General features: G+C 38.0%; 1 protein-coding gene across 1 annotated transcript; it reads right to left on the bottom strand.

The window, feature by feature from the left end:
• Positions 1–359: 359 nt before the first annotated feature.
• LOC131164113 (31 kDa ribonucleoprotein, chloroplastic) lies at positions 360–27,141 on the bottom strand. Its single transcript, XM_058121078.1, has 4 exons — positions 26,672–27,141; positions 26,411–26,509; positions 15,564–15,851; positions 360–779 (listed from the first exon to the last, which is right to left on the bottom strand). Exons 1-4 carry the CDS (start codon positions 27,038–27,040, stop codon positions 666–668), a joined length of 870 nt encoding a protein of 289 aa, XP_057977061.1. The 5' UTR covers positions 27,041–27,141; the 3' UTR covers positions 360–665.

Here is a 27,141-nt window from a genome sequence, read left to right as displayed (position 1 = left end):
AAGATAAGAAAAGAGAAGAAGTATTCAAGGAGCTTTCACATAGCTTTCTATAAACTCAATGGCTTCTGCATTTTCTTTTTCATCTTCATATTACATAGCAATTTTCTGCTGTCTGTAAAAGTTACGTTTGTTTTTTTCTCTTTTTTTTTTTTAGCCCCTGGGTATGTCTAAGTTTGATGTTTTTTTTTTTTTTTTTTTGTTTCTTTTGCTTGAGAGCCTTAACTTCCTTTCTCATGGGCATGCCCAGTAGTACTGTACATATCCTTTTTTATTTATACAATTTACATTTATTGATCCAAAAAAAAAAATTATGTGCACAAATGAATAAATAAATAAACACTATTCGGTACATACAGCTGGAAACCCATAAGATTATTACTTCAGCTTTTATAAGATAAAACATAAATTTTGATCTCTACATTTAATTAAAGTATAAAATATATTAACAATTTTAGACAACTATGGTAAGATATTAAAAACAAAGTTAGCTGCCACAGTAAAAGTACACATTAAAAATTAATGGCACAAACAGACAAGTGAAAAAACAGAGACCACATAGAATGCCTTTGATCATTACTATAAGTGGGCAGGTGAATTTCCTGTTTCTGCCATATTTACCCTCCTCAATTGGCAAATCATAGATCAAAATTGCCAAAGAACACATGTCAATCTGATTTTTCAGGTTGCCCTTCACAAATGTCTCCCACTTCCTTTTCATCTCTGGATTCATCAATGTTCTTATGACTGAATTGAAGACGAATTGGCCGGCCCATTAACTCCTGCAATAGATAGTTGAGAAGAATAAAATATTTCTCAAAAATCATTCATAATAAGATGATTAAGCAGAAAATAGATGCAAATAAACAAGTTGCTGTCATATTCCAGACTAATGAACTCTCGAAAAGCATAGTTAAAAAAATATTTATTATCAAAAAAATTGATTCAGAACAATATCAAGTTACAGTTGAAAAAAGGAAAAAGTCCCCCAACAGAAGAATGTGTAGCCATGAAGGACCTGATCATCTAAAGTTCAAATAGATAAACTGCACAAATGCAAAGGAACAAGGAGATAATACAATGCACAAGGTATTTTAATTTCAAAATAATCCCTATATCTTCAAAAAAAAAAAGCAATAGAAGGAATACAATAAGGGCAAAACACTAACGATCCAGAGATAGAAACCACAACCAAATACAAGACCATTGGCCCCAGTTTTCTACCTTCTGTTATATATGTGGTAAGAGTGTAAGACTGAGTATGCAGCTCATCTCAGCCAATGTCAAAAGCATGATGTCTGATCAACAAGCCAAAGGAACAGGAGAGCCTTATTTGGCCATGATCTGTTAACTTTACGAGTCAAAGCTTCTCAACTGCTATATATATATATAGAGACACACACACACACATATTTATACACACACATACACACACATATATATGGGTGCTTCTTCCATGTTTTATGTGAAAAAAAGTGGTTTAGAACAGTTCCTCAGTTCACAGTAGTGCCATGCTTTTATTATAGAATTCCTACTCAACTTTTGACTACAAAATTGATGATGATGCACTAAACTTCAACTATGTAACAACTGATATGTCTTATAGCACATATAAATGATAATAAGAAACATTTTCTATTAAGCTGTTCAGCTAAGTAAGACCAGTTTAAACCATGTAATAATGTTAAATTACCGAGTCTTTATCGCCACATATCAGTGTCACAAAGAACAGATACAGCCATACCAAGACTCATGCTCCAAAGCAAAAGAAGTAATAAAATATATTTTAACTTCTAAAACATAGCAACTTGTCTGAAAATAGTCTGTTTGGCTTATAGCTATAATGCAACACACTGTTCATTTTAATGTAGTACACATCATAGTAGTCTATTAAAATGCCCAAGGCCTGCCTGCATCCCTTTTTAATTTTCCCCCCATCAGTTCTCATAAAAACCATAGTTCTAAGATTTTATCATCTTTGAAACTTACTCCTACTTAACATCTTTGGAACTTACTCCAACCGACCAAAGATTCTCACATGGATATCTACAAATGTCCAACTGTAGGCTTTGTTGATTACTTTCTTCATTTTTCAAGCAGAAAAGCATGATTTTACACACTTTTTAGCTAGGCGCAGACCTGATATTATCAATATTTTATTCAAATGGCTCATATTCAAAAAGGTTCATCCACTTGGAGCCTATTACAACTGGGAGATTTTGCTTTGCCCAGAGAGCAAGGAAACTCAAAGGGCCTTTTCAGCCTTCCATGTACGAAACCTCTTTTTCACTAAAAACTGAGCCTAGCTGGGTGCATAGGGGGATGCAGGGGGGTGACACCCACCCAAGCAGTACAGTATGGCATTTTTTTATCGTGCCTGTAGTGTCATTATATCGTTATTGTTAGCTTACCACTTTACCTAAAAAGCTTAAGCTGTTAGGTTGTGAGCCAACAATGTATATCAAGGCTTTAACATTCCCTCGCACGTGTAGCCCGATAGCACGTGTAGAGATAAACATATAATAAATTTTTAAATACCACTGAATAAATTCAGGTGACGAGACTAAAACCTAGGACCTCCTAGTAACCAAATATGATACCATAACAGAATGGTTCGAATTGTCCTCTTTTTTAGATGGTCTTTCATTATATAGGCAAGACTGTCAATTATACAAGAAAACTTAAATCTGTACATGTTAATTACACAGAGTGATCTTAGGAAGCTATATATGGTAAGCCAGCTAATTTATAGAGTGATTTTAGGAAGCTATACATGGTAAGCTAAATCTCCTCTCCTATTTATGAAAGTATATACAGCCTAGATTAATAGCTATTAACAAGGCATAATTTATTCAAATTTTATCAATGAAAACCTGCTTTTTTTAGGGTTTTCTACCGCACCAGCTTTCACTTCTAAAGCTTTTAAATATTCATCAATGGTGGCTTCTCCTAAATCAAGGTTGGTGGCCTAAAACCTTCGCATTTCTTATGTCTTCTTCAGTCATTATTGCTCAATCAATGGCTTGGGTTTTATTTTAATGCGTTAAAAAAGTGGGTACTTACGGCTCCAGTCATCATAGAATACCAAACTTCTTCTGCAAGTGCAAATATTCTCTCAGGAACATGATATGAAATTTTTTGGGTTTTCTTTATCTCACCATTGTTCAAGACTCATGCAACCATCACAGTTGTTGTTTTCGTCATCTTCGTCTTCGAACTCTTGCAGCCGTCGTCTCTGTCTTCTTCAATAGATCTTCATCTTCTTCTACAATTCTTCTTCTAGATCTCTCTAATTCTGATCGAGTCGTAACCTTCGTTTCATTCAATCGTTCGATCAATCGGTCATTTATTAACTTACCTTCCCTCTCTTCTACCAACTTGAACCCATGACCAAATGGCCATACAACAGCTGCAGATATTTTCACCAAGGCTCTCACATGTCAGCGGCATAATTTTCTTACAAACAAATTGATGCTTATGGATAACCCGCATCAATTTGAGGGGGGATGTCAATAGAAGGCCATAAATTATGCCTTGTTAACAGCTATTAATCTAGGTTGTATATACTTTCATAAAGAGGAGAGGAGATTTTAAAATCACTCTATGTAAATTAGCCTGCTTACCATATATAGCTTCCTAAGATCACTCTACGTAATTAATATGTACAGATTTAAGTTTCCTTGTATAACTGGCAGTCATGCCTATATAATGAAAGACCTTCTCAAAAGAGAGGACAATTCAAACCATTCTTTTAGTTATATGAGGGCATTCTGGGATTTTTCACATGGGGTCTATATATAACCTACGGCAGTTTGCATTGAAAGATATTGAAAATTGTGCAAAGGTCCCATGGATATAGGCACACTACCAAACCACGCAAACCATTGTGTTCTTGTTTTCTTTGGTTTCTCTTTTCGATTTTTTGTGCGTGCACGAGGTGCATGCAAAAACTTAGGGCGCGTTTTCACAACACTGTTTATGATCAACTTTCCTATGGTGTAGGTTTAGCATTTCTCTATCAAAATCATATAAGGGATAAAATAACTTCAAAAAAGGTGGCGATAAAAAAAAAATTAATTGCCATCAACATCAAATAATAGTAGCAGTCCTAGTAGTTATAATAACAATAATAATTATAACTGTCATTTATTTCAATGGCAATAAAAACTAATGTTTTAAAATGCTCAATAAAGGCTCACCTTAAGGTGAGACATTCCCAAAATGCCTTGAGACTCACTCAAAAACAATAAGTAGACTAAGAGCTATGTCACAAACCAAGAGAAAAACATTTTACCTGAATGAAAGACTCTCAAACCACAATCTCTACTAAACTAAACCTATCAAAATTTTGCACACCTAAAGTAATCCTCCCACCCCCTTTTTTTCTCCCCATGAATCCTAAGTACATTAAAGCCACCACTACAATCCAACAAGGGAAACAAAAGCCAAAAACATCATATAATTCATCCCAAAAAGAAGTCTTAATAGTGGGTCTAGAAGGCCTATAAACATAGTGACCCACCATTGGCCCCTACATTTCACATCTATGAAGACCGATAGGGAGGAAAACCTAACAAGGCTATCAATTGTGGAAATGGAGCGAGTATCCCGATAAGAACAACCCCAAACAACCCCGCAAAGGAAGAAACTCCCAGTACACCTACCCTCCCAAATGCTCCTTAGTCCCCCACCCCAACCCACCCAAAACCCACACTCTCAAGTTTAGTTTTCTGAAGAAACACAATATCAAGAGAATGTCAAACCAAAACTTCCTTAGTCAAACCCCAATTCCAAAACCTAAACCCCTAATATTCCAACTAATGATCTTCATAATTTCATTCGTTTAACCCCCCCCCCCCCCCCCAAAAAAAAAAAAAAACAAAAAAAAAAATGATAATTGATGGATAACACTAAATTTTCAAGTTCTACCTAAACTTTTTTTTTTCCCTCTCATAATTTCTAGGACTAACCTCCACCTTCACCACTTGCCCTAAAGGACTCAATTAACTTTAACCCCATGTCCTCAAGGAGTTTTTGCGGGTTTGTATAGTCTCTCTCACCTCCCTTCCCCCACCCCCTTGAAAAAAAACTAATCACAAAGGCATCTCCCTCATTAGAAACTTCCCTGTGGCATAAACAATAGCTATAAAACTACACCAAATAAGAAGAGGAAGAATACCATGTTTAGACTTAGAAATTTTTGAAAAACAAAAAAAAAAAAAGAAAAAAGATCGCCTTGAATATCAATTGGATTTTGCTCAAGAACAAGAAAGATGGACATAGATTCCTTATCAACAAGACTTTTATCTAGATATCAATTTTCTATAAATGGTCAACACAAACGGACATCTTGATATATCTACTAATGACTACTTCCCATGCCACGAGATATCTTCCACAACCATTTGGTCTTCAAAGAAATTTCCAAACCACAATTTAGGTGATAAGACAAATTCTCTCCCCTGCAAAGTCCTACTCAACCATTAACTTCCATGCCTACGAAACTTTCTTAGAATGACAAATAACACCCATGTCATCTTAGGAATCAGACTACGAGCTTCCATCTAATCCAAAATCATAGGAGACTACACATCACTTCGAGTGGGCATCAGAGACAAGAAAGCTTGTTGAACAGCAAAATGTTCTTAAGATCCTTCATTAACCTATTACCAATTACTTCTCTAAGTGGAGACTAAACTCCCAATTATTGTGTTTCTCACAGATTGTCCATATGAAAGTTCGAATCAGGTATAACTCCCATCTAAACTCCATCAGTCCTTTGTCCTCCGACATAAATAGCATCCCTCTCTTCTGTTAGTATTACCGTATTAATGTCGGGTGTTTTAAATAAAAATATATATTTTTTTAATAGTCATCAATTTATTTAATTAAGTATACGTTAAATTTAATACATTAGTTTTAACATTTTTAAAATATTAATTATTGTCGCAACGTCCCAAGAGCGAGGTGCCCCGGGGGCGGTAAAGGTGATAAAAATATGAGTGATTATTTGGAAAAATTTGAATTTGGAGTCGCCGCTAACCTATTTTCCTTGGTGCGGTTAGAACACCTGATTATTACTCAATTAAGAGTAGTTTCGGTCTACGGGTACCAGGATTGGGATCAGGAGTTCGGTTATTCTAGAGGAAGGTATTCGCACCCTCCCTACGCACCCATTCTACAAATGGTACCTAATTAACTAAGAATTATTCTCAAATTGAATTTAATAACCTTTTGATTTACTCCTTTTTGAATAAACAAATAAATGAAAAATATACCCAATTGATAGAATATAACACAAACAGGGTGTAATTTAGGAATGTCTAATAAGACCTCCAAAAGAGGGGAGATCTTGTCAAAAAAAACCCCTTAGAACTAACACAGGTGAGATCTAAAAATACCCATTGCCTTTTTTATAATCATAGGGACACACCCACACAAAAAATAAGAAAATTTTAAAGATAAACATAATAATAAACTAGAATACTAAAATACCACAATAAAGATAAATATAATACCACAATACATAATAATAAATATAAACAAAATAATAAACTAAAATACTAAAATACCACAATAATAATAAAGATAAAATAAAATACCATAATAATAAAGATAAAATATAATAATAATATAAACATAATAATAAAGATAAACATAATAATAAACTAAAAATAATAATAAAGATAAACATAATAATAAACTAAAATACTAAACTACCACAATAATAATAATAATAATAATAATAATAAGTACAAACATATTACCACAATACATCATAATAAAGATAAACAAAATAATAATATAAACAACATAAAATAATAAACTAAAATACTAAAATACCACAATAATAAAGATAAACTAAATACCACAATACATAATAATAAAGATATACATACTAATAATATAAACATAGTAATAAAGAGAAACATAATAATAATAATATAAAATATTAAAATACCACAATTAATAATAATAAGGATAAACTAATTATAAATAAGTGACATTTAGACAAAAACAAGTATAGTTGGATACAAAAAATAAAAACAACACAAAAACATAATAATATACCATAAAATAAGAACACAAAAAAATAATAATATATCATAATAATATACCATAAAATAAGAACAACACAAAAACATAATAATATACAATAAAACTATAAACAACACAAAAAATAAGAACACAAAAACATAATAACATACCATAAAATAAGAACAACACAAAAAACATAATAATATACCATAATATAACTACCTACGGAGAGGGAGAAGGGGCAGTGGCTGTGTGCGGTAATGGCTGTGACAGGTGGTGTTGATGGCAGTGGTCGGTGCAAGGAGAAGTGCTGTGCATGTGGGCAGTGGCGGAGAGAGGAGCAAGGAGAGGTGCTATGCATGTGGGCAGTGGCGGAGAGAGGATCAAGGAGAGGTGTTGCGTGTGTGGGCAGTGGCGGAGAGAGGAGCAAGGATAGGTGCGGCTGTGAGAGGTGTTGTGTGCAGGTGAGGGCAGTGTGGGTGTGTGCAGAGAGAAGGATGGCCATGTGCTGTGCGTAGGGAGAGATAGGTGAGTGGCCGTGAGAGGAAGATGGTGCGAGGGCAGTGGGTGGCTGCTCCTTCTTGTGCACGGCTAGGTCCCTTTGCTGCTGCATGCCCCTTCCTTTTATAGCCCAAAAGAAAACCCCAATTTACTCCTCCCTAAAGCTGCCGCAATCATCTCCTTTGCATGCCTTTTTATTCCCTCTTTATTGCTGCCCTAGCCCAACAAAAGAAACCTAGGACTTCTATTTTGCATGGCCATGCAAATTCATTTTGGGCTTGCCCAATTTTATCATCCAAAAATAAATACTCTGGGTAGAAAAAGAGAGGCCCAATTGCAAAAAGGGGTGAACTTAATTCCTAGAAACAAAAGGACTCAATTTTAAAATAAAAAGGACTCAATAAAAAGAATTGCGAGAATAATAATAATAAAAAATGTAAAATAAAATGACTCAATTGAAAGACTGTGAAAATGACTCAATTTCAGGGACTCAATTTTAAAATAACAGGACCTAAAGGATTCAATTAACAGGGACTTGATTTTAAATACGGACTTAATTTCGAAATAAAAAAGGACTCAATTTTAAATCACAATAACTCAATAAAACGGATTTAATAACAGGACTCAATTAGATTTTTCAAAAAGGAACCTCAAATTTCTGAAATATAAAATTAACCCCTCTTCATGTAAATTACCATGTTGTTATGACAGGTCCCCTCATCAAGAGGAAAATAGAGGCTTGGTTAAAATTGGGGCGTCTACAACTACTACTTTAATGGTTTTGTATTTATGATGCTATAAGTTATACCTAATTTTACTTATATAAACTGTGATCCAACTTCATTTCAATATACAGTTTTCTTCTTCGAAATAACTTTATCTTCTACGCTATCTTGAGATTTATATTTTTTTGGATAACTAAATGATACTACATCTCCTATAGCTCCGGTGTTTGTAAGTGCACACAAAACCGAGCCAGCTGAGTAATCCTGGACGTCGCGCATGCAGTAACTATATGCACTGAGAAATGTTCTCCGTAAGGGCAAAATCGGCTTTAAGGAGTGGTCCTTCCACACCTCAGCTTTTTGATAAGTATTGCATTTTCATTTAATATTAATTTTATTAGTAAACATTTTTCCTTCTATTATATTTCCAACATCTTCTTCCAAATGAGCCCAAAACTTTTAATGTCAGCACCCTCAAGCCTAACCACGTCCATCCCAATATTTTTAAGTGAATCAAACCTTTAACTCAACCCTTTCTAGTTTACAAGCCCATTAGCTAAAGGCCCGTTGTTAGCAAGTCCCTTAAGTCCACAAGTATTTCATTTAAAAAGTAATCTTCACTTCCATCAAATCACGTGGGAGTAGGAAACAATTTTGGAAGGAGATCTTTCAAATCCCTACAGCTCCAAGCAGCAGTTCTCCAAGAGGAATTCAACCTTTTTTTCCCAAACGTTTCTAAGCATGTCAGCAAAAGACACATCTAGCGAAAGCATCTAGAATGCACTCACTATTTCTCTATGAGTCTCAACTCTTCAAATATTAGCAAACCCACAATCAACACATTGAAGCCCAAGATCATAGTTGCCAATCAACTCATATGTTCCAATTACCAAATCCTTTGCAACAAGGAAGAAGAACTTCCATTCTGAAGCTTCCACTCCATCAAGGATGCGAACAACCAAAGACCTCCCTTTGTCTTTGAACATTTTCCAACACAAGAAATGATCCCTTCGATCTTATAAAAATTTCACTTTGTTGACTCCTCTAACTACTATGAACAACATAACCCTCAAAACCCATCCCAATTCCTCCTACTTTAGACCACACTAAACCCAAAAACTCATCATTTCTCAATAAAAGGAACGAAAAATGCCTTTTCGCAAATTCCAAGATGTAAAAACATTATTCAAGTTAAACACCTTATAAGCAAGTTTTAAGGTGTAAAGAACACCCACAACAAACTCTAACACATACTGCCATCAAAACCTTTGACACTGCAAAGCTTAAAAACTACCATCACTCCTAAGTCTTAACCAAATCAATAGACAAGGGAATTCACCACTCCCAAGAAATATGTTAGTGTCTATGTCACCTTTTTCATGGGTGCACCTTATTTCTCTAGAGTTGAGTCTTCTTTGAATGAATCTATTTTGAGTCCATTATTGATTTATAGTCCCACCTCGTGTCTTGATCCTCTTGTTCCTATCTTGTCCCTCTTGATAAATTTTCTTCTCTTCCAAATCCATAAGGGGACCCCCTTGAGAGACAATTAAGGATTTATGAATGATAGGAAATCAAGCACAGACGTCACTACCACCAAGCAACCACCTCCTTTGCCCAACATTGTTTAAACATCCATCTCATAATTGACTTGGATTTCCCATTGCTCATCAAAAAGGCAGTTGAGTACTAAACAATATATTGCTCATTATATGTTTCAATTCTTCGCCTTCCTAATTGTATGCGCTCTTTTGCCTTGTCTATTTCCTCTATTTCTATATGTTGAAGAGCTTGCTAACCATGGGCAGAAGCATGCAATGGATGTAAAAATGGATACCTTGACTGCTCAAGGAACATGGGACCTAAGGTCTTCCTCCTAGTAAGTAGATGGTTAGGTGTCATTTGGCCTACACCGTCAAATATCATTCTAACGGCTTTCAAACTGCTTACAACTTGATTGGTTGCCAAAGGGTACACCTAAACATATGGTATTGCTTGTTTTGAGACCTTCTCTCCAATCTCAACTAAATTCTATTCGGGTTTGTTAACTTTGATAGGCCAATGACTTCTTGTATAGAGATTTTCATGAAGAGGTAAACATGGACCAACCTCCTAGGTATGTTGCTCAAGGGAAGGATGGTAAAGTATGTAGGTTGCATAATGCCATTTATGGAATTCCCACACATGAGACACATATTAGGATACAAAGCTTTTGAAAAGGTTTGAATAATGGAAGGCAATGCTTCTCTCTTGCGCGCACGCGCAAACTTCTCCTCTCCCACTTTTGTGTGTTCAATGCCATGGGAGTTCCTACAGTAACCAATGTTGAAGCAGTCACTCCAGATCAAAGGTAAATCTTTCAATCTGCAATTAGATAAGGTTAGCAAGGTCGCACTTTGCTCGTGGCTCATAATAGTTGGGTTCGATTTTCCAAGGAGGCTATGTCTTGGTTTGCTAATGGCATAGCTACGTTCAATCAATTGCAGAGGGGGTTTCGACCTGTTCAATTGGGTATTACAAAGATTTGGATGCCGATTAAATAGACGAAGGTAGAAAAGTTTATGGAATTAGGGTTGGGATGGAAAGGGAGGAGGTTTTCAATCTTTATTCCTCAAGGTGAAAAAGGCAATGGTTGGTAAAATTTCACGAGTGTCTTCTACGAGTTAGCGAAGGATTTTCGTGAGGAATTTGAGAGTATACATGCCGATAACTCTTAACTACACAGATCGTGGAGTCAAGTGGTGTCGAAAGGCAAAAATCATGTAGGGTGAATGTCCATTCCATGAAACATAATCTGAAGGTTGGAAGCAAGAGTTGTGTCGTTGATGTGGAAACAAGTTGCATCTAAATGAATCGAGGGCCATCACAGATTTTTTGGTTTCGATCGATAGGTGCAAGAAGTAAGATGGGTTTCCAATGGAGAAGAAATTATCAGAGAGGCGGCTAGGGTTTCCAATGGAGCTGAGATGCCCAGATAGGCATCTAGCGTTGTGTTGGGGAGGGGGCAGTGAAGATATTTGAGCCAAGTTGCATGCTTCTCATTTGGGACTTCGCCCAGGTAATTGAAAAGGTGGTATCTCATTTTTAACTAAACTGGGCCAACTATTTGAAAGGGCTCATTGTATAGGAAAGAAAGATATAAGCTGCAAATTGGGTCCTAAGGAAAGCCCTCCTATTATGGACTTCCCATAAAAGGGTCTAAATGATAAACATACCCATAATTCTGAAATTAAGGGCTCAAATTCTATATTATGGGGTCCGGATTATGGACAAGCCCAAAGAGTGCTCTAACTTCCCATAAGACAAGTACTAGGAAGGAGAATAATTTATCTTATGTTAATGGAAATGTGTTTCAACCTCTAATTAATAAAAATATTATTTATCTTCCAATTACTAGGGATGGGAATAGAATTGTCCAAGAGCCAGAGGAATTTTAGGATGTTATAAGACTAGATTTGTTTTAAGAATGTGGTGATAAACTGCATTTAGGCCCGTAGATATTTTAGAAGGTGATACGGAAAAGAGTAAAAATAAAGCGAAATTATGGGAGAAATATGATGATTGTCATTTTTTATACTAATAAATTTGAAGTTAAAAATATTTATGCTTGTCGAAAGGCAACTTGTTTGGGTACTGAAATGAAAAAGATATTCAAAGATAAGAGAGAAAATCTTTCCTTACTACAAAGGTACTAAGGAGAGACTCTAAGGGTGAGTTCAATATTGTGGAAGTTCCTAAAGTTACAAGAACGTCTGACGTTCTAATGAGATTAGAAAAAAGTAGGGAGGTGAAAAATTGGGGTTTTTTTTAGGTTCAGAAATTGATGATGATAACGATTTTAACTGTGTTGGGGGGCTATTGTTGATGAGACTCGGGAACATTATGGGTACATTTCTAACTCCTACGATGAGTTAAGGGATTTATCTTGTATTCACCCACCCCCATTGGAAGGTCTAGAGGGTGCTTCTATTTTTTATAATGATGGGTTGGTGAATCAGTGTTAGCGTAGGGGTGAAATTTTGCCTAGACCAGTGGAGGAAGGTTCGAAGGAGGAGATAGAAGCTCAAACTCTTTTGGATAAAATGGATTTAAAGTTTACCTGTATTGGAGGAAATGTAGTGCGTTTGTATGGAAGCAAAAGTCAAAAGGTGAAGGGTCAAAGGGAATAAGCAAATTTGAAAGTTAAGCAAATTATGATGGAAAGGGTTTGAAAAGGGGTTTCTTGGTTAATTTCATTTAGTTTTTTAGGGATCTAATGTTTTATATTTTATTTTTCTCTTCTTTTCTTTCGTTTGGTGGACTCATTGTCCCCACTTTGTACCTTCTATTTTTTCTATCTAATGTACTTTCTTTCATTATAAAAATAAAAAATAAAAATAATGCCATTTATGGTCTTAAGCAGTCTTCTCAAACCTAGTTTGAAAAATTTAGTGTGGTGGTATCTACATTTGGCTTTATCCAATGCTACTCTAATCATTTGGTATTTGCATGCAAAAAGGAGATAAATGTGGTGCTTCTAGTAGCTTATGTCAATGATACTATCATCATTGGCAATGACCAGATCTGGAGGGCAAATGTCAAGCAGTGGCTTCAAGCAAAATTTCAAATCGAGGACTTTAGTACTTTATGTTACTTTCTTCGTATTGAGATTGTATGGTATAGGAAAGGGTTGAATGTATCTTAGCAAAAATATACCTTGGACTTACTAAGTGAGACTCTTTTTTTGGTAGCTAAACTTGATACAACCATGGGTCCCAACATAAAATTGTCTAGGGATGTTGGACTAGACTTTGAAGTCAAATGTCAATATAAGGCAGTTGGACATATCTTTTGTTATGAAGGTGACAAGTTTGTTTATGGAAAATTCCAAAAAACCACACTGGATGCTATTTGTAGGATTTTGCAAATCTCAAAGGCACTCTCAACGAAGGTTTGATATATAAATGTAACAGAAACTGTGAGATCACCAGATAGTCTTGATGCAAATGCGCTAGCTTTGTTAATACACAAAGGTTTATTACTGAATATTGTACATTTATGGGACGTAACTTTGTTACCTGGCAGAGCAAGAAACAAACTACTATAGCAAGATATAGTGCTAAAGAAAAATACTGAGCTATGGCTCATATTGTGAGTGAAGCTTATGAGGATGAAGTGTCTTATATTAAAGGTGGGCATCTTGTTAATGTAGCAAATAGATATGTTTTGGCATAATCAAACTATCATTTATATTGCTAGCAATCCAGTGTATCATGTGAGGAAAAAAACATATTGAAAGTTCACTGTCATTTTTTTACGGAGACGGTGTTGAAGAAGGTCGTGATAACCAATGAGTTAGGTGATATTTTCAAGAACTGTTTATTTAAGCCCACCTTGTCTCATGGTTGCAACAGGTTAGCTTTAGGTGATATTTATCACCTCCAGCTTAAGGAGGAGTGTTAGAAGATAATATGTTATTTTAGTAATAGGTAATGTGAGTGGGAGCATTTTAGTCCTTAAGTCTTTTTTAATTGTGTATTTGTGTATGTGTAAGAGTGAAAACTTGGAGCTGTGCGTAGATGCTAGGAAACTGCAGTCTAATTTTTCCTCTTCCTTCCTTCATCTCCTCTTCTCTTCTCCTCTTCTTCTCTTGTCCACTTCTCCAACTTCACAACAGGTTTGATGTAACAATCTTTCAAATGCTCCTCACAATGCCAGTCATAGTTCATTTATTAAGAGACACTAGGAAGCAAATTTAACCATAGAGAGTAGAGGATTTGTTGTTCGGCAAAACAATAGATAATTCTTGCCCAAGGTTGTGAATTAGCAAAATAGACATTCCAGGAATGGGGGAGAAAACTCATACTGGAGTTATAATGTGCTTGAATCATGATCCTCGTCATAGTGATTAGGCCCTTCATTATGATGTACAAACTGGCCAACTTACCCAATCCACCACTCCACTAACTCAATTTTATGCCATTATTAGAGAACATCTAAAGGACTAATGACAGATCATAGAGAGGATGTGGTTTGGATTGGTAGAAGCATGGCCAGCCGCCATAGGTGATGACTTCTACCATGGGAACAACTCTCTGGACTCAAATCACACAGACATAAAAATTCCAATATTGACAATTCCAGTGGATTTGATCCCAAACCAAACCTTGAAGCTGCACCCATTAATCCCTTTTGGAGATGTCTCAAAAAGCCACAATTTGGGGCTGACCTGATTTGCCTTGAAAGAATGCCGACGTGTTGCAGAAGGCAAAGCTCCCACAGGAATTAACAAAACCGGTGTTCAAATCAACTATGCCATCTGAAACCTTAACAAAAAATTTACAGTGGTCATTAACCCTCATGAGCCTGTAGCAGCATTCCAACTACACATTGAACACAAGAACGAGATTTAACTCTATTGCAAAAAGATTCATTCAACAGGATTTGGTGTCTCTCACCCACCTATGCACCAATTAGAGATATTATGGAACAAAACAAGCAGAGCACAAACCCTGCTTGAGCAGAATAAAAGGACAACAGAAAAATAGCAATACTCTTGTTCCCCTATTTTAATAATAATGAAGAAAACCACAGGGCAAGTAAGATGGTTGGCTCGTCATTCGGGTGCTCTTTTCTTCAAGTGGCTAGTGCTTAGTTAGCTCTGTAGTTCTGTCTTGCTTGAGTTGCCTACCGCCCATGTAACAGAGAAGAGAACAGCAACTACTGTGCTGTAACCTACCTGAGAGACAACAGCTATGCCCTACCACTGCTACAGCTAGGAAAGTAAGAACAGCAGCTGATGACAATCTTAATTCCTAATGAACGTTAATAGCTAGTTTATGTAAAGACATACTTATTGAAACAGAGGACCAAGCAAAATTCCAGAATGCGCAAACTATTAACTAGCCATCAGAAAATAATTACTTTCAGAGCTGAAAAGAAACAAAGATGCAAGTGCAAACAAGGAGGTGCAAAAGTTAGATCCATTTCACCACTGAGTACTATAAGCATTTGCTTTATATTATCCCTTCATGCATGGACAGGGAAAAAAGGTTATTTCCACATAATAATAAAAGAACGCCTTTAAAAATTTTAAAAGAAAAAAAAAAAGATTTGCACAAATCAAATCAGCAACATTTCCTTTAGTATAGCATATGCCAAAAGCTTTAATCGCAAATGTTAGCTTCTAAATTAATACTTTCCTCCTACTGACCTAAATAATTACAGCCTACGAACCATGATCCACTAAACTATCAATGCAATAGAAAAAAGTTCACCCATACTTGGACGAAAGTACTAAAGAAAAGTTCTGATTTTAAATACCTTGCCATCTAAGGCAGAAATTGCAGCCTCTGCTTCCTCCTTTGTAGCAAATGATACAAACCCATACCCACCAGACCCTCCTGAAGGGTTATCAAAGATGACCTTCGTTGAAAGTGGACTAAAATTAGCAGAGAAAAATTCTTTCAGATGGCCAGATCTTACTGTCCATGAAAGATTAGACACATAAAGCTTATAGCGTATCTCTCTAGTAGGAGGGCTAGCAGGAGAAGGTGAAGGTTTTCTAAACCTCTTTGCAAACTCGACCTTAAGAGTCCTTCCTGACAATTCCTGCACCACAAAACTAGCAAGATGATGGCATAATACCAGAAATAAAAATTAGATAGAAAACTAATAAAAAATGAAAAAAAAAAAATAGCTACGGATAAATGTAACAAGAAGTCAAAGGAAAAGCATAGACATGAAATGAAAATTTAAAAAAAAAAAAGTTAATTTTCAACTTACATGAAAACTCATTTAAATTTTGAACAGACATTTTCAGGTGAGGCCCATGAAATTCTTGCAAATGCCTATAAAAATATGTATAAGCTGAGATGCCTAAGAAATAACAATCCTACCAATGGCCACCACCAGAGACCCAACACTCATGTACACAGTCAATCACTTCCATTGGACAAGCTCTTACATAAAACTTTCCCAAAATCTTAATCCTAACCCTCACAAAAGAAAAGTTAAACAGAAAACTCAAACTCTGAAACAATTAAGCTTTAAGGTAAAGTGGTAACCTAACATGGTAACATAGCAAGGCTTCTAGGAGGCCCTCGGTTCTAGTCTTGTTGCCCATGTTTATTAAGTGGTGGTTAAAATTATTTTATTCCATGGGTGTTATTCATCATTTGTTTATATCTTCACGTGCAAATTGTGCAATTGAACTGCACATACAAGGGAGTGTTAAAACTCAATATACATTGTTGTCTACAACCTAACAGTTTAAGCTTTTAGATAAAGTGGTAATCTCACAGAAACTATGATGAAACCAAATATTATTACATTTCAAACAGTGGAGTATTTTGGTAAAAGTTAAAGCCATTAAAGACCCAAACAAGGTGCAAAGAGGAAATCTTGGTCAAGGCAGTACAAAAATATATAATGGCTGATAAACAAAGAAAAGACTTGACCCCAGCTGGTACAGTTATATCTCGGTATTTCTAAATAAAATCTAACCACCCACTGAAAGTAAAATATGAAAAACACTCTAATCAGATCGCATATATTCCCTAGATACCACAATCTTTCTAGCTCCATAACTCATGTTCCAAAAACAATAAGCCTAATGGCTCCTCCAAAGAAGTTTTAAAAAGAAATGAAAGCAAAAACATCATTTCAGCATTGATTGGAATGGAAAGATTTGCAAATTACATCATTTGTAATATTAAATCTGGTGCTTGGAATGAAAAACAAATAGAGTAATCTAGAAGCACAATTCTAAAAAAAAGGGGTACATTTTGTGTGTTGCAAGTCTAACCAAGAATGACCAAATTTGGTAAAAATCTGTGAGAATTGAGATTTTTTTTTTTTATCAGTAAAGAGAAAATATATTATCAAGGCATCAAGGGGATGCCAACCCGTGGTACAAAACATCAACCACTCTAAAGAATGTCACAAACATCATGGATTACAAAATGATCATTAACAATTTTCCCACTGAGCCAGCTGGGGACAGCAGCAATCAATTGGTCTTTGCAAGTTTGAAGTGAAGTAGTTGAATTTTTGAAAGCTCTCTCATTTCTTTCTTTCCAAGCACACCAAAAATGGTGAGAGGAATGAGGTTCAAAGTCTCTCGCTTCTCCTTTGTGGCTCTGATGCCTTTCCAAGCCCAGATCTCCCCTCTGACATTTTCCGTAACCCACTGCTGCCCAGCCAAGGAAAGAACCAAATTCAGCAAGTTCCATGTCCAAGGAGAAGAATGTGGTTGACTGATGCTGCATCAGCCATACAAAGAAAACACTGATTCGTGACTGTAAGTCCTCTTTTCTGCAGATTGTCGAGGGTTAAAATATTTCCATGTACAGACTCCCAAGAAAAAAAAAAAAAGAGGCAACCTTTGAAGGGGCTGCTATCCTCCAAATGTGAATCCAAGGGAAGTTATTTCAATTTGTTCCCAACGATGAGAGCTTCTTAAATAAATATTTTACAGTGAAACACCATTACTGTCCCAAAGCCCATTTTGGTTCATTGGGGGATGTTTTGGTGATGGAATTTGTAGAGAAATCTGTAAAAGTGAGTGTGTGTGTGTGTGTGTGTGTGTGTGTGTGTGAAGTTCCCAATCTGCCATGTTCCTCGTAAAAGGAATGCCCAAGAAAATTCCCTGATCAGTGATAGATGATGACTAATAAGGGCATTTTCTTCACAAGCCAAGTTGTAGATGGAAGGAAAGGCAGCTCTAAGATTACTATTCTCACGCCACACATCATGCCAAAGTAAACATTGGCCCCATTCCCCACTTGAAATGTCACAAATTGGAAAAAAATCATCCCATCCTTTCCTGATGAATTTCCATACTCCCACTCCATAAGGACCCCTTCTTTTGTGAGTTGTCCAATCATTGCGCTCAACCCATATTTAGAAACAATTAATATCCCACCAAAAGTGGTATTTCTCCTTCATGAACCTCCATTACCACTTCCTAAGTAGGGCTTTATTGAAAGAGAGGAGGGATTTCAACCACAAACCTCCCGAACAAATGGGTTGTTCAACCACTCCCCATCTAACAAGGCGATATTTAAACTCCCCCCCAAGCTTCCCTAAAGATATCTTCTCTAAATTCCCTCCAATCTCCTAGCGACTAAGGCCAGTAAGGAAAGGAGAGACATGAAGTAAATTGGAAGATTCGTCGATGTGCTCTTGATAAGAGTAAATCTGCCTCCTTTTGATAATAAATTCATTTTCCATCCTGCCAATCTCCTTTCAAACTTTTCAATAATAGGGTCCCAAATTCCTTTGTCTTTGAATTTGGCTCCAAAGGGGAGAACGAAGTAATTAATGGGAAAAAGGTTCCCATCTTGCAACCCAAAAGAACAGCAAGGAAAGTGCCCCCCCCCCCCCTCTTATGTTCTCTCCAATTGGAGTAAGCTCACTTTTACTAAGGTTCACATTAGACCTAAGACAGCCTCAAACCCTAACAAAATGCATCGGAGGTTAAGGATATGAAGGAGGTCATTTTCACAAAAAATAATAGCATCATCGACGAAAAGAAGATGAGAAACTTCTATGAGCCTTCCATTTATACCCACCTTGAGACCTCTAAAGGCCCCTCCTTCAATAGCTTTCATCAGCATGAAGCTAAGCACTTCTATGACCAAAATAAACAGAAAAGAGGACAAGGGATCTCCTTGTCCCAAGCCTCTTGAGGAGCAAAAGAAATCAGAAGGGCGGCCATTTATAAGCACTGAGAAGATTGGGGTTTTGATGCATTGAGCAATCCAACTACATCTTAGCTCCTCAAAGCCTAATTTCCTGAGAAGATAAAGAAGGAAGTTCCAATTGACCTGACCGAATGCTTTCTCCACATCCAATTTGCACACTATTCCCCTTTTTCCCTCCCTTAGATAGGCATCCACCACCTCATAGCAACAAGGGCAGCATCCATAATCTGTCTTCCAACCACAAAAGCATGTTGATACTAACCAATGACTTTCGGTATTGCTTTTTTGAACCTCTTAGCAAGTCCCTTAGCAATGATTTTATAAATGCTTCACCAAGCTAATGGAGCGAAAATCCTTGATGTTAGCAGCTCCAAATTTCTCCCCAACTTCCTTCAAAACAAGAGTGACAAAAGTGGCATTTATGCAACTGACGAAACTTGATCTTTGAAACTCCTCGAAGACATTTAACAAGTCGTACTTGAGGAGGCTCTAATTAGCCTAAAAGAAAACCAAGGATGTTGGGCATGTGGCTTATATTCAGAGCGAATCACATGTACCGAAGAAAGCTACGTGACACGAGGGACAAAGGGACAGAAGCAAGGTGCAGCTAGAGGGCAAACCGTTGACGGTTTGGGGCCTAACTGTCGCTGGTTTCAGGCAATAGCTGCAAAGAGTATTATTCTGCTCCAAACCGTCGACGGTTTCCATCGGCGCAGATTACGTATTTTCAAATTGGGGGCTTGTATATTGGGCTTATTTGGAGAATTTCTCTCCAAGAAGATAACAATAGATGTACTTTAGGTTTACTAGAACTCTTCTATAGGCAATGGGTTCATACTTAAACAATATTGTAATCCAAAGATTGAAGCTTTGACATTGTTCATAGTGGAAACCCAAGTGCTGCTCCCGTGAACGTAGGCTATTGCCGAATCACATAAATCTTGTGCATTCTAGTTGTGTTTTTGATTCTTCTTATTCTTGTTTGATTGCTTCTTGAGTATATTTCATTATCGAGTGTTTGCATTAGTGATTGTTGATTGTTTCATGATTGATTGTGTGCTTCCACTGCGCGTGTTCAAGTTGAACGAACAACAAGAAGTGGTATCAGAGCTATTGGTTCTACAATGGCTGGGGTCTCTTCGATTAAGTTCGATGTCAATAAGCTCGATGGAAATGGTAATTTCGGGCTTTGACAACAAAGGATGAAGGACTTGCTGGTGCAACAAGGGGTGGTGAAGGTGTTATACGGAAATAAGCCGGAGACGACATGAACAATGCAAGTTGGAAGGAGCTTAAAGCAAAGGCGGTTTCCACAATCAGGTTATGTCTGGCCGATGACGTGTTGTATCGCGTCATGGATGAGGACTCGCCAACAATGGTTTGGTTGAAACTGGAGCGTCGATACATGTCCACGTTGATTTCGAGCAAGTTGTATCTTAAGCAAAAGCTCTATTGGCTCAGGATGACGGAGGGTTCAGACTTGACTCAGCATATCAACACATTTAATCAGATCATTAGTGATTTGGGGCGAGTTGATGTGAAGTTCGAGGAGGAGGACAAAGTATTGATGCTGCTGAATTCCCTACCTACGTCGCCTGCATACAAGAATTTGGTTACGACGCTAACTTGGGGGAAAGAAACCCAAGAGTTTGAGGACATCACGAGTGCAATGCTGGGGTTCCACCAAAGGAAGAAGGTCAACGATGAGGGTTCACATGGTGAAGGGCTCATGACAAAGGGTAATCAGGATCGTGGGAGAGGAAAATCCTGGAGTGGACCGAGTGATAATAAAACTCAATCCAGGAGGAAGAAGGATGTTCGCTGTTTTAAGTGCGGGAAACTAGGACACATAAAATCGGAATGTCCGAAGTGGGAAAAAGGAAAGGCAAAAGCTCAAGAGGGTTCGTCAAAATCCTTGAATGTAGTTGAAGAAGGGGACTCGGCAAGAAATGATGGTGAGATGCTTACTGTTCACGGGTTCTTGGATCCTAGATTCGGGATGTTCTTCTCACATGACACCCAACAAAGCCTGGTTCACCACTTACAGATTGGTGAGTCTTGGTTCTATTATGATGGGAAACGGTACGGTTTGCAAAGTTATCGGAATGGGGGATATTAGGGTCAAGATGTATGACGATGTGGTAAGGACGTTATATGGGGTAAGGCATGTACCTGATCTGCGAAAGAACATGATATCATTGGTTGCTTTGGATTGTAACAAGTATAGTTACAAGTCCAAAGGTGGGACAATGATGGTGTGTGATGGCGTATTGATGGTGATGAAGGGACAGAGGATAGCAGGGAATCTCTATGCACTGAAGGGAAACACAGTTGTAGGTGGAGCTACAGCTGAGAATTCTGAGTCAGAAAAGACTGGCTTGTGTAATGTAACCATACACAAAATGGTGGGTATTATTAACTACATTGGTATAGATGTTTGGGGACTGGTGAGGGCAGCATCATGGGTTGGACATGGGTATTTCATGAGGTTATCATGAAAGGTCTGGGGGGTATCTCATGCAGCACAAATTGGAGATGTTTGTCAGGTGTAACTAGTGGCTGAGGTGGAGTACCAGACCGGGAGAGAGTTCCTCAGGTCAGATATTGTTGCTGAGTACGCTGGCGTTCAAGGAGTTTTGTGAGCAGGGCATGGTGTATGCAGGGCTTGCAAGGGACTTCTTGATAAAGTCAGTGAGCATGGCATGTTTCTTGGTTGATTGATCGCCAAAGGAATCACTAGAAGGGAGTGTTGCAAGAGAGGCTTGGACTGGTTATGCGGTAGACTTTGGAGGTCCAACTATGCATGTTTCTAGTGAGGTGGGATCTAGGCTTGGTGTGATGTCTAGACGGTGCATTCTTCTGGTATATAAGAAAGATGGATTCAAGCTGAGTAATCCAACGACAAACAAGGTAACGATTGGTGGAGACATGGCTTTAGGCGTTAAAGTCATGGGACGGTGTACTCAAGTAAATGAAGAAAAACGGGTTCCAGAAAGCTGCATTAGCAGCAATTGGCATGTCATGCACGTGGAGTTAGAGACTTAGGGCAAGAGTGCAGGGAGTTCTAACTCAGGAGACTTGCAGTATCACAAGATAAACAAGAGCAGAAAGGAGATTGTGATGCAGGTGGAGTTTCAGATTCAGGGCAGAAATGTAGGGAGTTCAAACTCAAGAGACCAGCAGAACACAATGGGCTCAGATGCACTATCAGACCACCACCCAGTTGTAATCTGATGTCTTATGCAACCATTACTACCAGGAAGGATCCTACTACCTTTCAGGAGGTAGTGCACGGCCAGGAGAAGGGTAGGTGGACAGGTGCCATGGTGGAGGATATGGAAGTATATTGTATAAGAATTAGACAGGGGGGTTAGTGGAGCTCCCAGAGGGAGAGGGGGAGAGGGAGATAGGCTCCAAGTGGGCAAATATTATGTGGTTTTATGTGAGTGACATGTCAATTGCTGGAAAGGTTCCAACTGAGGTAAATCAGTCGAGGACTCTGTTGAGAAAGGAAGTTGACATGAAAGTTTTGAGTGCTGCCAAGAGTGTTCTTGGGTTGGAGATTCGCAAGGTTAAAGTTACAGGGAGATTGGGATTATCTCAGGGTGACTTTGTAGCTGCGGGGAGATTGGTGTTATCTTAGGGCGGTTGTATAGAGATTGTGGTTATCTCAGGGGGGTTTTGGGGATCAGGTGTTGGTGAGGTTTAGCATAATTGATGTTAAATCTGTCACTGGTACACCGTTGACCAATCTAAGCAAATAGTCTACCGCTCAGCACTTGAAGATGAACGGTGATGTTCCGATCATGTCAAAAGTTTCCTACGCTCGTGCAGTTGAGTACTTCGGCAGGCAACAAAGGGTTCCATCAATTGTGAGGTTCGCAAATGGAGACTACATAGGGGACTTTAAGGACAGAAGGCTTGCAAAGGGGTATGTTGTGGGAAGGCCTAATTGTTGGAAGTCTAGGGTATAGTCTCAAGGTGCGCTGGTTACAACTGGATCGGAGTTCTTGGCGGAAGCTAAGGCTGCCAAGGTGGCATTGTGGTTTAGAGGATCGTTCAAGGAGTTACGTGTTCAGCTAGGTGAAGTTCTTGTTACCACAGTCAAGTTCAAGCGTGGTTTGGATTTGGTTTACATCTCCAGGTGTTAGACGGGAGGCGGGTCCCTAATCTACAGGCCCATGTGGAGCAAGGGTCATGCTTTCAAATTTCCAAAGTGGTGAATATTCGTCAAGGTGGAGATTGTTGGGGATGTAGCTCACATTCAGAGCGGATCACATGTACCGAAGAAAGGGACAAAAGCAAGGTACAGCAAGAGGACAAACCGTCGACGGTTTGGGGCCTAACCATCGACAGTTTCAGGCTATAGCTGCAAAGAGTATTCTTCTGCTCCAAACCGTCGATGGTTTGGTCAAACCATCGATGGTTTCCGTAGGCGCAGATTACTTATTTTCAAATTAGGGGCTTATAGATTGGGCTTATCTAAAGGATTTTCCTCGGGGGGGGTAACTATAGATGTAGTTTAGGTTTACTAGAACTCTTCTATAGGTATTGGATTCATACTTAAACAATATTTGTAACTCAAAGATTGAAGCTTTGACATTGATCATAGTGGATACCCAAGTGCTACTCCTGTGGACATAGGCTATTGCCAAACCACGTAAATTTCGTGCATTCTAGTTGTGTTTTCTATTCTTCTTATTCTTGTTTGATTACTTCTTGAGTATATTTCATTATCGAGTGTTTGCATTAGTGGTTGTTGATTATTTCGTGATTGATTGTGTGCTTCCGCTACACGTGTTCAAGTTGAACGAACAACAACAAAGGAGAAACCATCCAGTTTAGGTTCTTTATCCCCATCGCAATTTTTAATAGCTTGGAGGATTTTTGCTTCTTCAAAGGGTCTCTCAAGCCACCTCACAATGGAAGAACTGAGAGATCTGAAATTGATGTCATCCATTGTAGTCTCCAAGCCTCGGGCTCAATGTAGAGGTTTTATAAAAATCACATATTCCTTTCCTAAAATCCTCTTCCCTAGTTAAGGCGATTTCCCCAATTTCAATATTGGATAAGGTGTGACTTCTACAATGAATGTTTGTTGTCTAATGAAAGAATTTTGTATAATGGTCCCCCTCTTTGAGCCATAAAGCTTTGGATTTCTGCCTCCAAGATATCTCTTCAAGATTAATAAACTCGTTAAACTCCTTATTAAGCATAGCTCTTTTGGCTCTCTATTCCTCATCAAGACCCTAGATTATTTCCAACTTATCAATCTATTTGATGCCATTAAAGATAGCAATCGTATTCACTTGGACATTCCCAAAGGTGTTTCTGTACCATATCTTTAGGTTTTCTTTTATTCCCTTCAACTTTCAGACAAGCATAAAATAGACTTCACCATGACTAGAATAGAAGACCACCAAAACTCCTCAAAACCATCATGTGTTTAACGACATATTCTCGAACCGATAAGGGGTTGGCCCCCATTTAACTGCCCCCGTGGTCAAGAGAGACAGCGAAATTATCTGAGATGCGCCTAGGAAATAGACTCTAAATCACACGAGGAAAATGAAGTTTCAATTCAACTGAAATTAGGAACCTACCAAACCTTGAAAAGGAAGGTGGCTCCCTAGAGTTGGACCAAGTAAAGTTGCCACCAATGAGAAGGAGATCAATAAGGGCATTCACATTGATAAGTCAAAGAATTCTCTCATGCTACTGGTCTTAGGGCTACCCCCACTTCTTTCATGCAAATACACAATCAAATTGAAATCACCTCCAATAATCCAAGAAGCATCCGTAAAAAAATTGGATTCCCTGAAGGCCAGCCGTAAAATACTTGGGACTCCTCCTAATCTCCAAGAAAATTTGGAAAATTGAGTGTGAATTACTCTCATTGACAAAATTTCGCCTAGAATGTACTATTGGACTCATAAATCCCCTACTTATGCAGGGAGGTTCCAACATATGAAGCCCATGTAGTAGGATTTAGGGCTGCTGGTCTTCATCACTATTCCTACCAAAGTATGTGCCTAAGGAGTTGGATGATTCAAAACCTTTTTTGTGGAAGGCATGACCCAGAATACATAGGGATGCAAAGTTGGATGGAAAGATGTAAGTGTGTAACAAACTAAGCTCTAAAGGTGGCCTAGGGCTAAAGCTCTTACCTGAATGGAATGACACAGCAGCAATGAAGCTACTATGGCATCTTTGTGCCTCGAAATCCTTCTTATGGGCCATTTATGTACACATGCTTACAGGCTCAAAGAGAAGCATATTTGGGCTTTCAAAGGTGCCTCGAGCTACACATCAACATGGAGGAAAATCTTCAACATGCAGCTAGCTTAACCAAACATCATCCACAAAATATGAAATGACAAGGACGCCTTCATTTTTCTATTTTTGGCAGCTAGAACCTCCCATAGCCCTTCCTTGTTAAATATCAAGACCATCTGTCGTCAGACTTTGTGATTCCACTAAATGCAAAAATCTTTGACATCCTCACTGTTAATGGCAGGAAATGGACCAGAAGAGCATCCACTTAAGTCCACCAAATCGAAAACTCTATCAACAGCACCTCCAACATTAGAAAAGAAAACTCCATTCACTAGAGCTTAACCTCAGGGAAATTTTCATTCTCATCATCTTGTAACTCCATTAGGAGTAAAAACAGCCTTGTAAATTGCGCTGGAGCCATCTAGTTCAAAATCTGCATTCCTAGTCCTTCATTACTTGGCTTGCTATTAGAGATCAGTTGGTTACTCTCAATAATTAACAGCATGAGAAAATTCTCAACATGCAAGCTATGTGAAGCTGAACCCAAAACCAAAAGCCACCTTTTCGTCAATGGTCAAGTCACCAAAAAGATTTACAATGGAATTGCTAGAAAAAAATTAGTCCTCTAACTCCTCCACTTACCTGGGATGATAACCCACTCTGGCTTGTCTCCATTGGCCAGTCTCGAGCCAACCAAACTAAGGAGCTTATGTGGTGTTCAGCTGTTTATCACTTCTGGCATACAAGAAGCCTTCTGCTCTATGATAGAGCAAAATTCAATTTTGATTCTATTTTAGATACAAAATCTAGAGATGCCAGGAAGATCAACTTTGAGTCTTTAATTTGATTGCTTTCTCATCTTTCAGATAAAAATAATTTTGTATTCTGCCTAGTTCATTTTGTTGTAGCTTATCCCTTTTAAATTTTTCTTACCTTTGTACCAAACCAAAAAAAAAAAAAATTCCATTTGTGTAATACCAAGTAAAAGAATTCACTTATAGTTTATCCATTCCAAGTAGCATTACTGAATTTCTAAATGAATTGAATTTAACCAAATTGATCTCTGATTTATATTTAAATATGAGTCCAAGCACAGCGTTCATCCTCAGAGCAATTTTCGAAGGAAAAACACTTGAAATTAGAGACATAACAAGGAAACCCAGAAAATTAAAATGTAAGTCTACTTACATAAGAGTTGAATTTATCCACAACAGCCTGTGTTTCTTCACCAGAAGCCATCGTGACAAAGGCGAAGCCTCGGCTCCTTCCATCTTTATGCTTTATAATCTAAAATTCCACTCATGCGATCAAAACCCACGACTCCAAATGAGCAAATAGTTGGTGTGTGCGTGTGCGTGTGCGTGTGCGTGCGTGCGTGTGTGTGTGTGTGTGTGTGTGTGTGTGTGTGTGTGAGAGAGAGAGAGAGAGAGAGAGAGAGAGAACAAGAACCTCAACGTCTCTGACAGTTCCACATTCACTAAAGAGGTTCTTAACATCAGCAACGGAGAAAGACCAAGGCAAATTGGCAACAAAAAGTTTTTTTTTCTGATTCAGCTCCTGGGTTTGCTCCGGAACTTGTTCTAATGTAACTTCCTGCACAGCACAGCACAGTTCGCAGCTGGGTCTTCTGGCTGGGCTGCTGTTGGGAGGAAGCAAGAAAGGGGAAAGAGGGTATTTGAGGGAAAGGGAAGGGGTAGAAGCAGAAACGTGTAGCTTTACAGGCAGAAATTTATAGGACAACGGGAAGAACGTCGAAGAAGAAGACGGTGTTGAAGCAAGGATAGAAAAGACAGAGGCTGCCGCTTCTAAAGCCGCCATTGCTGCGACAGTAACACCAGTCACAAGATTGGTTTCTTTTTCCCTCCCCCTATTTCTAGGTGGGCTTCGGATAATGGAAGAGACATAAAATTATGAGTTAT

Source organism: Malania oleifera, chromosome 9, assembly GCF_029873635.1.
Source record: "Malania oleifera isolate guangnan ecotype guangnan chromosome 9, ASM2987363v1, whole genome shotgun sequence".
Classification (NCBI taxonomy): Eukaryota; Viridiplantae; Streptophyta; class Magnoliopsida; order Santalales; family Ximeniaceae; genus Malania; species Malania oleifera.
The sequence above is the reverse complement of the archived record's forward strand: the minus strand, read 5'-3'. Positions and strand labels throughout refer to the sequence as shown.

What these genes read in the sequence shown, in the direction of transcription:
- LOC131164113 (XM_058121078.1), bottom strand. Translation starts at nt 27,040, where the DNA reads ATGGCGGCTTTAGAAGCGGCAGCCTCTGTCTTTTCTATCCTTGCTTCA. An exon ending in TGGATAAATTCAACTCTTAT is followed by an intron (nt 15,852 to 26,410) that starts GTAAGTAGACTT and finishes TTTGTGGTGCAG; the next exon opens with GAATTGTCAGGAAGGACTCT. An exon ending in TTTCTGCCTTAGATGGCAAG is followed by an intron (nt 780 to 15,563) that starts GTATTTAAAATC and finishes TATCTATTGCAG; the next exon opens with GAGTTAATGGGCCGGCCAAT.